Below are 12228 nucleotides of genomic sequence, written 5' to 3' on the forward strand. Positions count from 1 at the left end.
GGGGGGGGGGGGGGGGGGGGGGGGGGGGGGGGGGGGGGGGGGCGCTCTGGACAACGGCTTCCCAGAATCCAGATCAAATCACAGAACACTTCTCAAAGTGAGCCCGCAAAACAAAGCTACACATCAGGGCTTATATAGCCTTCTCCTGGCTCAGAAAATGTAACAACCTGATTGACTCACTGGCCAATCAAGAAGTATCTACTGAAAAACAAGCCTCCCACCCCAGGCTCCAGGTGCACTTTAGCCTAGGGGCAAAGAAGATCTTCCAAATTTGCATTCCCATTACAGAGGGGAGGTGTCTCCCATCCTCCTTTCTCTTCACTCCAGTCCATCCTCCATTTAGCCATCTAATTAAGCTTCATTAAGCCCAGATCTAACCATGGCATCCTCCTACTCAATAAGATCCATGAAGCTTCCAAGATCAAATGCCTCTTCCTCCCTTTACATTTTTCTTCTATCTCAAACCACCACCACCCTACCCCCCATCAATCCAGTGACAAGGATCTTCTTGCTGTTCCTCCCACAAGATCCCCAGTCTCTGAATTCCAGGCATCTGCTCTCCCTCCTCATCTTCAGCTCCTGGATCTCTTGGTTATATTTTAGTTTAAGTTGAAAATCTTAACTTCTACAAAAAGCTTTTCCCGGTTTTCCTTGATGTTAATGCTTTCCTTATGATGATTATCTCCAATTTATCACTTGTAAAGTATGTTTGTACATAATAGCTTCCACGCTGTCTCCATTAAACTGTGAGCTCCTTGAGAGCAAACACTTTGCTTTTGGCCTTTTTTGTATCCCTACTACTGTACCTGGATCATTGTGAGTGCTTAGTAAATATTTGTTGACTCACTGACTACAAACAAAATAGATCCAGCATACATTTGAAATGATGGACAGGAGGAAGGAGCTATTATTCCAGGGGATCCAGACAGGTATCTTGGAGACGGGAACAATTTATATGAAGAAGGAAACCAGGGAAGCTAGAAGATGGATATGAGGTGGGAGATGATGCCAAGCATTGGTGACAATCAGTGAAAATGCCCATAATCTAGAAATGTAACGATGGAATGGCTTGTTGAGAAGAACAGTAAAAGAGGCCAGTGTCACTGACTCCAAGAGTACATGGGGGCATGAGTTATAAGAAGACTTAAAAGTAGCACAGGGCAGGTCATGAAGGGCTTCCAAAGCCAAAGAGAGGAATTATATTTGATCCTGGAGGTGATGGGTAGCAACTGGAGATTTCTGAATGGGGGAGGGGTGCAATGGCATGACCAGATCTGTGCTTTAGGAAAATTGATTTGACAACTGAGCAGAGGAAGGACTGGATTGGGGGAGACTTGAGGCAGTCAGCAGACCACTGAAATAGTCCAGAATGATGGGGGGACCAGGGCAGTGGCAGTAGCAGAGGAAAGAAGGGGGCACACATGAGAGATCTCATGAAGGCAAATCAATAGGAATTAACCACACAATGTGATACTGGAGGTAAGGGAGAATGATGGAGGAAGGGAAGGGAAGAGAAGGAGCATTTATTAAGCTCCTCCCATGAGTGAAGCAGTACATTAAGGGCTATACAAATACTGTTTCATTTGATCCTCATAATAGCCCTGGAAGGGAGGGGCTATTTTCATCCCCATTTTGAGGGACTGAGGAAAACTGAGGTAGACAGAGGTTAAGTGATTTGCAGAGGATCACACAGCTATTAAGTGTCTGAGGCTGGGTTTGAATTCAAGTCTTCTGGACTCCAGACCCAGGGCTCTATTCACTATGCCACTTAGAGTGAGGAGACAAGGATGACGTTTGGGTAAGGAGGAAGATAGTGGAGCCCTTGGCACTAATAAGAAAGTGAGGAAGAAAGGAGGGTCAGGTTCAGAAGATAAATGAATTTTCTTTTGGACATGATTAGTTTAATATGTCTACAAGACATTCAGTTTGGAATGTTCAGGAAGCAGTTGTAGATGTGAGACTGGGGGTCAGGGCTAGAGAAATAGATCTGAGAATCATGGGCTCCTTCCAATTAGAAATCTTTGATTCCTTAAGCATGTATTGAGCATGACAGAGAACATATGTACAGTCTAAGTGCTTCAATGGCCAGCACAAAATAGTCAATGATGAACATTATCAGAGTTCAAAGGATCATAGAGTTCAGCCTAGACTGCACTTTTGACATCTTCCATTCTAGCCCTCTTCTTTGGTAGATGAGGAAACTGAAGACTAGAGACATCGTTGGGTTTTTTCTCAAAGTCCCACAGGTAGCAAGTGAGAGAGTCAGGATCTGGACCCAATTCCTCTCATGCCAAACCTGGTGACCTTTCCACTATAACAAGGTGCCCTGTAGTTGGAAAGGAATTATTGACTATTTAGTGCTACACATCTTCTTTGCCACCAACCAAAGAAAGTATCTTGAAGATCTTGAGTGAACGGGGTTCTCACCACCTCCCAAAGCTGCCTATTATGCTTTTGAACAATTTTAATTGTTAGGGAGTTTTCCTTTACACTACGGCTAGAGGAAGGTGGCTAGCACCGTGGTTAGGTCCACTCAGAAAGGTTAATGTAGGTATGCCTCAAGAATTGTGTAGGATGAAAAGGCATTTAATTCACTGAGATCTGTAGTGTCAGCAATATCTACTCACATCATGAGATCATGGAACTCCTGAAGGAAGAACCATTGTGTGTTTCATCAGCGTGGAACTGAATTTCAGTCACATGTCAAACTCTCAGTGCAGAAAGTCTTTTCGCTGATTTGGAGCAGAATCTCTTTTGTAGCTTACAGTTTTAGAGAATTTCCTGGGGCAGTGAGCATCTGGCTGTGGTCACATATGGGCCACCCCAGAGGTGAGCCAGTCAAGGCTGACTCTCTCTTGTCAGAAGGCATGTACTTAAATGTGTAGAACCATAACATAACACGACTACAGTCATGACTTTGGGTCAGTTGCTTAAACTCCCTGAGCTTATTAGATTTGATGGTCTCTGAATTCCTTTCCAACTTTGGATCTGCACAATTTCTGTCCAAAATGTGTTACTACCGTGGAGCAACAGATTATGAAGATGCTCCTGGTGCCTTCCCCTCTCATCTTGAAATTAGGTGGTGACTGCTGCTTTGTGATGTCAGCTCTTTTACTGATCCATGAAATCTAGTAAGAGAGCTCAGGGACTGCCAGTAATCCATGTCACACCATGTAACTGACTCTGACCTTGGCTACTTGCCTTATTGTTTGTGATGAATGTCATTTCCTATGAAGCTTAGAACAGTGCCTAGTGCACATTAGACACTTAATATATGTTTATTGATGATGATCATTGCTGATGATTTCAGTGGGCTTAAAGAGGATGACCTTTGAGGCAGACTGAAGTCAAATCCCTTTGTAAGAAGCCTTTCCTTGGGGCAGCTAGGTGGTGCAGTGAATAGAACACTTGCCCTGGGAGATCCTTGAAGGTAGGGACTGTGTTTTTGGCTTTCTTTGTGCTTAGCACATAGTAAGTACTTATTATTAATTGCTTATCGATGAGGCTTTTATTTAATTCCAAAATGTCATTATTATGATCACCACTATGATAATCAATAAAAGACTGAATATAAGGAAATAATAGATAGTAACGTGTTCTAAAGGCTTCTGTCTGAACTCCATTGAAAAAGATGAAAATGAGCTAACAATAAAAATGATGCTAGCAAACACACCAGTGTTTGCTTCTATAGTACTCGATGAGATTTCTCATAGAATTCCTCTGAAGGAGCTGTCCAAGTACCATTAACAGATGGGGTGGGATGGTGGGACATAATGTGCTGAAGATGCCTGTTATCCTAGGACCTAGGCTGGAATTTCAGTTCTGAGAATTAACCTTTATGGCTTTGAGGAAGTGACTTCACCTCCCTGGGCCTCCTCTTACTCATCTGTAACACAAAGTGGGTGGACTCGGCAACCTCTAAGGTCCTTTCCTAGCTCTGAATTCTCTGAACTTTGGAGACTTGCTTGTGGGCACAGAGCTGGTATACCTCCCAGCTGGGTTTTGAACCAAGGCCCCCTGGCTCAGAGCCCAGGGCTTTCTCTGCTCAGCATTCAGCACTCGCCTAGGTAAAATGCAGGGTCACGGATTATTTGGCACAGTGCATTGCTTCCACAGGCTAAGGTGGAGGGCTGCTCCCCTGCGGCTTCCCCAGTTGGCTGAGCAATTTCCTCTAACAGACGTTCATTCTGTTCTCTTTTCCCAGAGGCCCGAGAGGCAGGCTCCATTTTTCCTCCTAGTCTATGCCAGCTTGGGGAGAAACCTCTACTTTCTCTTCAAAGAGGAACAAAAAGTAGCTTCTCTGGAGCTTCTTGTAGCATCAAGTTTTGTTTCTCGTGGTGTGGGGGAGGGGGCAGCCACTCTAAGTGGGCATTGCTAGGTCCAGAGGGAAGCAATTGGGGTTGGCATGAGCCAGGCATCCTGTCATGGCCCTATGGCTTCTTCTTGCTAGCCTCCCCCTCTTGGCTATCTATATGGGCTCCATTGCTGGCCCTCCCTAAAGGCTGCAGAGGCTCGAGCAGTTCTGGAAAGGGAAAAATCCTCTCTGCTGCTCTGGCCTCCATTACAGCTAAGACATACAATTTTCTCTAGCCTTTCTTGTTGGTACATAGGCATTACATTTAATCAAAGATAACCAGACTAAGCCTTCTCCATTTAAAATGTGTTAGACTGATGTAGGCTATGTTTTGGATTATTTAAAAAATCAACATAGTTTGATGTTGTATTTAAAAAGTAATATTTTTTCATATACATGAATCTTAAAGATTAACAGATGTGTGGGGGCATACGAAGGTTTGTAGCATAAGGTGCTGCCAACATTAATAGTGAAGCCTAACTAAGGAGTTTATGTAATGAAAAGGTCATATGAGTTTTCCCCAGAGTAATGCTGTTTGTACTACTCGCTTGAAGGAGAAAGAGAAAAAGAATTAGACAAAGAAGAGGAAGAATGTGAATTAAGGAAAAGGAGCCTGCCAAACTCTATTGAAAGGAAGACTCGGTTTTAAAAGGTTAACCCTTCCTGACTAAGGACATTCAAGAACTCCACACTGCAAATTTCAGTTGCACTTTTCCCTTCATAAAATGCTAAGATAATGCTGAACAAACTTAGAGTTACGGATTGTTACAGCTGAATGGAAACTAGGAGATGAACCAAAAACAGCCTCCCTTTGCATCTTACAAAGGAGGTAGCTGAGACACAAGGAAAGAAAAGGACTTGCCCAGGGTCACACAAGTTTGACAGTGGAACTGAGAGTAGAGGTGGAATCTCCCAGACTTCATGAGTGCTAGAAAATTTAAAAAAAATCAGTATGGTGGTTATCAAACAAGAGCCAAAAAGAATCATAAAGCTGCATTAATTTATTTGTTTTTTTTCTTTTTTGTTTTTGGAGGACATTTGGGGTTAAGTGACTTGCCCAAGGTCACATAGCTAGTTTTTGTGTTAAGTGTTTGAGGCTGGATTTGAACTCAGGTCCTCCTGACTCCAGGGCCTGTGCTCTATTCACTTCACCACCTAGCCGCCCCCAAAAATTTATTTTTAAAAATATAATTTGAGGGAGCTTAGGATGGTCTCTGGCACCCAAGATTCTAAACTTTCTAGCTAATCCTTAGGGAAATTAATAATAACAGCAAAAAATGAAGTTGAAGTTTCATTCTAATAAAGTCTAGAGGAACTCTCTGGAAAGAAAGGCAGTAATCATAACATTTTAACAGAAATTTACAGAATCTTGTGAATACATTCCTAGATATCAGGGCCACCATTTCACAAGTCAGAAACTTTTCCTTATATTATTAAAGGACAAAATAGCATAACTTAATCAAAGCACTTCTTTGGAAATGTTGCATCCTATTCATATTATATGTGATCATGTTAGAAATTTTAAATTTAGCTCTGTATCTATGTGTGCAGTTGTGGACTTCTAAAGAACCCATTTTATGAACCCTTGTCTTTGTTTTCATTCCTCTTCTTTCTTGCCCTTTAATTTCAACAATCATCTTATTACACATTGTTTTTAGAGCTGAGAAAAAAACTTTAACAATCAAGTATCATCCCTAATTTTATTGATGGGGGAAACTGAGGCCCAGAGAGGTTCAGTAACTTAGCCAAGGTTACCCAGACATATAGGGGACAGAGAGGGTAGCAGAAGCCAGGTTTTACCTCCATCCTAATGTTGTCCCTTCATTTGCATGATACCAATTCCATATGAATCTTATTTTAATTATTTCTTTCTTTTTCTTTTAATCATTGTGTCAGGAATCCATATAGGTAGCCTTGAGCCAGTTCTATCAATAAAATAGTTTGAGGACCCACATGTTTTCCTAAATCTATTTTCGTCTAATTCTTTATCCCTTTTTACTCCCATCTATAGCCCAAGGGATTTGTCTTTGTCTCCTAGAATTTCTGGAATAGAAGCTAGCAAAATTTCTACTAGAAAAGTGATAAAATAGGGGCAGCTAGGTGGCTCAGGGAGAAAAGCACCGGCCCTGGAGTCAGGAGGACCAGCCTCAGACACTTAACACCCACACAAAAAAACTAGCCGTGTAACCTTGGGCAAGTTACTTAACCCCAATTGCCCTCCAAAAAGGCAAAAAAAGAAAGAAAGGAAGAAAGAAACAAACAAAGAAAGAAAGAAAGAGAGAGAGAGAGAGAGAGAGAGAGAGAGAGAGAAAGAAAGAAAGGAAGGAAGGAAGAAAGAAAGAAAAGTGATAAAATAATGAAATTGATAAATTCTAGATATAGAATTTGGAGCTAGAAGGAGTCATAGAGACAACCTAGGCCATTCCAAGAGGATCTAAGCTACTTGAGCACTCTGCTTTTGTACTCTATGAAATGTTTGTTAACTCGCAGCCAAATCTTTCATTTTATGTATGAAGAAACTGAAGTCTAAAAAAAGCAAAGTGACTTCCTCATGATCATACAAGTCATGAGTGATAGAGCTGAGATTTTAACCTAGGCCTTCTCTGACTCCAACTCCAGTCCTCTCCCCATTACACTACTGTTCAAAAGATATCAATGCATTAAATCATCTGAATGATACTAGACACTGGAAAGCGTCTTGTTCCAAGAGGCTGGCACCAAGGCTTTTTACATTTGGAGAACATGTCCATATTGGATAGGACTTTCATATGAGCCAAGACAAGTACTTTAGGAGCTCAAGAAATCCTTTGATAACACCCAAACACAAGAATTCCCTCAGAAACAATGTGTCTTACCTATTCTCCAAGTTTCAGGAGAGTTTTCCACCTAATTTACTTTGTGTGAAAAGGTGCCAAATAACAGTTTTTAGGGGAAAAGATTAACTTGGGCTGAGACAGAATCCTAAGTAGATAGTGCCCTGATCCAGGTGCCAAAAGATCTGGATTCAAGTTCTAATTCTGTTACTAGCTAGCCATATGACCACAAGGACATCAAGTCAACTTCAAACATGATGTACCAGCGTTGTGCTGAGCAGTGGGAGAACACAAGCATCTCTCTGGGTCTCAGTTTCTCCCCTGGTACAATGAGGACACATGATTGGAGAAAGTGACCTCTAAGGCCCTTCTGACTTTAACATTCTCCCACTAAATTCCCTGAATGGGGGTGGCTGGGCAGGGTCCCGGTGTCTACATACTTCATCGCTGCTGGTCACATTTCTGCATCCTTCCATCCCTGCATGTCTGCTCCCATCAGGACAGATGGCTGTGATGGTAAAATGGACTCCTGGTGTCTGATTCTCCACCTGAACTCTCACTTCGGAAATCAGTTTCTGCAAAGGACAACACCTTCGATTACAGGGCACCAAGAGTCCCAACAAGAAGTGACGAATCAGTCGAACATATTCAAAGCGTGCTGGACATCATGGTTCTAGCACAATCAAAGAAAGACTCATTGTCTGCAACAAAGGAATGAATAAAGGCATTGTTTTCATCTCAGAGACCCAATCATGCCTCATAAGGGAGAACTAGCAGCTCCCAAGACAAGGATTTGGACACCCCCGTTTTGGTCGCAGTCTCTTTTCACCCATTTCTTTCCCTTACAATAGTTTACAATGTTTCTGTAAGTCTGGGTGTTCCCCAGATGGGCATTGTTTCTTAATGTTAATGTTCTCCTTTCATAGTAGGGCTCCAAGAAAACAGTGGGGAGCCCATCTCTCATCATCGAGGGTAGAGAGGCTTGACAGCTGGAAGTCTGGAGCCCGCAGCTGCAAAAGAAAACATTTCACTTTCACGGGTTTGAGGCCTTTAGAAAAGCTCATGGACTTGACTGACAGATCTGACAAGAAACTTTCCTTGCTGGGGCCATTTCTACTTGTTGCTGCCTCAAGGAGGGGATGACTGAGCTTGTGTGCACCTTTTTTTTTTCATAACTGAAGTAAGGGTCTAGAGACTGCCAGGGATTTGAGAAAACCTCTGGCGCCTACCACTGACTGCCATGTTTGTCTAAGCCTCCTACCATGGCAAGGCCTCTGACAGGGTCAGAAACAAACTTCTAGAGTAAGAGCACTTTCTCTTATACCACAGACATCAGTGCCAGTGGATTCTTTGCAGAGCGTAAGTCAGTAACATTCTGGGCCTGTAATACTAGAGAATAGCTTAACCTATAAATTCTAAATACAGGAACCAAAGAAAGGAAAAAAGAGGGGAAATGCAGTACAGTCAGGAAGGGACACAGGAAGGGTAAGAAATCTCCAACAATTTCCCAAGGGGTGAATGGTCAAAGTTTTTGGTCTTTCATAGGAGTGCCATAAGTAATGAATAAATCCCATGATTTGGACTCAGGATGACCTGGGTTTGAATCCTTCACACAGTCACTAGCTGTGTGACCCTGCCTGGGTTACTTGATGTCTCTGCCTCAGTTTCTTTATCTGTAAAATGAAAAGTTGGATTCAATAACCTCTAAGGTCCCTTCCAGCTCAAAATCTATGAGCCTGTAAGAACTATGAGAAAGGTAGGGGATTATCTCATCTGACATTAACTTTTACAGACAGGGAAACCAAGGACCAAAACAGTAGGTAAGTTTCCGATAGTAACACATCTTTGAAGGGGCAACTCCAAAGGAAGTGGGCTTTCAAGTGGGCTCCTGTGGGCAGAAGATTGCTTAATAAAAAGTATTAATCCTAACTGAATTCTGAGAGCAAATTGAAGAGCAAAGCAAACTCTTCTCCCCTTCCCCACATTTCCATCAGAAGAGTCTTTAAGTTGGCGCCTGCATTTGCTACTCTTGAATCTCAAAAAGAGAACTCATTTCTGTCTAAATGCATAAATCAGTGATTTAGATGAAGGATTGAAGGTCACTGGCATATACAACAGATTGCTGAATTATGGGTGATCAGGCACACTAAGAAGAAATGCCTTCATTCGATCAGCTTTCTTGGCCTGTCTTGCTCATAGCCCAAAGAATTTTAGAGGATGGAGTGGAATGTCTTCCGGTCTTGGAATATGGAAGTTAACTCTGACACTGTATCCAAATTTCTTTTTACTCTGAAAGTATAGTGCTACCCAATTCAGAGTGGGGAAAATTATCCCATTGTCAGTGAATCTCAGATTAGGAAAGGACATCTGAGACTAAGTCTGAGTCAGAATCCATAGTATGACACCCCTAATCAGTGATCATCCAGACTTTGTCCAAAGACCTCTATTCCTTCCCAGCAGCCCACCACACTTTTATATAACACTAAATCTGCCTCCTTTTAACTGTCCCGCCTCCTACTTCTTCTACATCTGCCCCTCCAGAGTCAAGTAGAATAAGACTAATCCTTCTTCTATATGAAAGCTAGTCATAGAGTTGATCATGGCTCTTCAGCACTTAACAGTTCCATATCCTTAAACATTTCTTCTATGAATTGAACTCAAGGGCCTTCATTATCTTGGTTGTGCCTTCTCTGACAACTCTCCAATTTATTGATGATACTGTTAAACTCTGACCACTCCCAGGCCCCACACTGAGTACAATACACCAGGTGTATTCTGACTAGGGCAGAGGACAGAAGCACTGCCTCACTCCTCATCCCAGATATTCAATCACTTTTAATTTAGCCTCCAAGGAAAAGAACCTCTTCGGTGACAAAGCATATTCTCAAATAGGATTTACCGATGGATAAAAAATGTTTTTATTTTAAAAATTGTTTCTATTCAGCAAATATCTATTAAAGCTCTTACTGTGTGCTTAAAGGAACTATGGGACAATATGAGCCAAAGTGAATTTTCAGGATATTTTGAAGAATAGAGACATATGGGTGATGCATAGAAGTGTCCCAGAGAGAATAGAGGTAGGGACACTGGGCAGACAGAGGTTGTGAAGAGACAATGTTAGGCTTCATAGGACAACTTTCCTGCCATTTGCATTTTTTAAACACAGAATCTGTTGTTTAAAGAGGACAGAAGCTTCTCCTCTCTCCATGTCTTAAGGCAAAGGATGGAGGAGCCCTTGTGAGGTATTGTACAGAGGAGAGCATCACTTGGTAAAGGGTCAGGGTGGACATGATGGGCAGCGTCCAGGGGAGTGCATCATGCAGGTTTATTACATTTATGGAATGAAGATTAGGATTTTCCTAGTGAGTTTGCAGACTGAGAATGAGAAGTTGAGAGCAGAGATTTCTCAACATTCTTTGGCGCTGCCCCCATCCTACACTGCACATCTTGGATATGTGGCCTACACATGTATAGGCCATGTGGCCTATGACCCTAAATGTCCCACTCTACTTTCTATTTCCGTCCTTGGTGATTTTGCATAAGCTACCCACTCCCCATACTGTGAATTCTCTGCCTCCTCACCTACACCTTTCAGAGGCCCTTGGTTCCTTCAAGGATTATTGGATATAGGAAGAGTTTCATTGTTGGTACTTGTATCTCCAACAATTAGCACATAATGCTTTATATTTCTTCTCTTTCTGCCTCTCTATAAATATACTAACATACATATACACACGTATGTGAGCGTAGGTCACTTTTCTTTGTCTATATTGTTTACCCCTGGTATAATATAAACTCCTCGATGTACAGAATTGTTTTGTGTTTATTTTTTATCCCCCAGTGCTTAGCAAAATGCCTGGTATACACTAAGTGCTCAATAAATGTTTGTTGATTACTGAATTACTCTTTTAAGAGGCCATTGCTTTCAACATCTTGACTGAGCTGGCTGATTGATTCAGTTCTATAACTTTCCAATTCACTTTGAGGAAAAAGTCCAAACTGTTAACTTAGCTGGCTCAAAAAAATCACCCTTCTGCCTGCCCCTGGGCTCAGGGCAGTGCCCAGCTCAGTGAGCAGAATGCCATATGCCCTGGTACCTTGCTGCTATCCTGTCACCTTCAGTGAGATAGATGGTTGAATCCTTTTTGGAGTTTTTATAATCTATAGGTTTGCAAACTTCTCATTAACCAAGGGGAAGTTGTCAGCAACTGCTGGGCTCTCCATCCATCCTGCCTCCTAGCTCCTGCTTTGTCATAGGAAATTCTGGGCTGAGAACCCTCAAATAAACAATGGAGACTTCTGCCTGGCCAACATACCTGATAGGCATCCACTACCAAATTGTTGAGGTTTGCTGCTTTTGATTCAATTTGGCCAGCCACGGTGCCAGGCAAGAGGGGCAGGAGATCCTGGAAAAACACAAACACACACACGGCTATGTGATGACAATCTGTGATGGGTGACTGGGCATTTGTGGGGCATTTCCTGAGTGACTGTTGCTGGGATAGGCAGAGATCTGGGGACCCAAGAATGTTATGCTAGGGACCTGGAGGTGAATTGGGAAAATGAGACATCCAAACAATTCATGAACATGATTAGATTAGTGAGAACACTTTTTTGTTTTGTTTTATTTTGGCCTTGGTCTCTGATTTTGCTGGAGCAATTGATGGTGTCTCTTGATTTCTTCCCTGGATATAATATTCCTACCCTGATTACTTGTCAGGGCTGTCTGTGAATGAATGAATGAATGAATGAGTGAGTGAGTGAGTGAATGAGTAAAAAAGCATTTCCTAGGTGTGTACTACTTAGAAAGCACTATGCTAAGCACAGGCATGAATAGGACAGACAGATAGACTGTAGTAAGATGATTGACTTGACCTTAATAGAAGCAGGGGCCTCTGAATTTTTAGCAGCAGCTAGGTGGTGCAACGGATAGAACACTGGCAGACCTGAGTTCAAATACTGCCTCAAATACAAATACTGGCTGTAGTCTCCAATTCTACTATCTGATACCACTATCAGTCTCTGATAAAGACTGGGCAAATTAATCACTTAACTCTGAAC

The 12228-nt window shown here is 42.2% G+C and overlaps 1 protein-coding gene across 3 annotated transcripts in view; it reads right to left on the reverse strand.

The window, feature by feature from the left end:
- ITGB8 (integrin subunit beta 8) overlaps positions 1-12228 on the reverse strand; it is a 113967-nt gene that overhangs the window by 27174 nt on the left and 74565 nt on the right. For all 3 annotated transcript variants that reach the window (XM_069088744.1, XM_069088743.1, XM_069088745.1), the window contains exons 8-9: positions 11484-11573; positions 7608-7742 (exon numbers count right to left, since the gene is read on the reverse strand). In XM_069088744.1, coding sequence (XP_068944845.1) covers positions 7608-7742; positions 11484-11573 — 225 coding nt within the window. The remainder of the gene's footprint in view (positions 1-7607; positions 7743-11483; positions 11574-12228) is intronic.

This window comes from Petaurus breviceps, unplaced genomic scaffold, assembly GCF_028583685.1.
Source record: "Petaurus breviceps papuanus isolate PSGF00001 unplaced genomic scaffold, PetGlider_PUasm1.0 185, whole genome shotgun sequence".
NCBI classification, from domain to species: domain Eukaryota; kingdom Metazoa; phylum Chordata; class Mammalia; order Diprotodontia; family Petauridae; genus Petaurus; species Petaurus breviceps.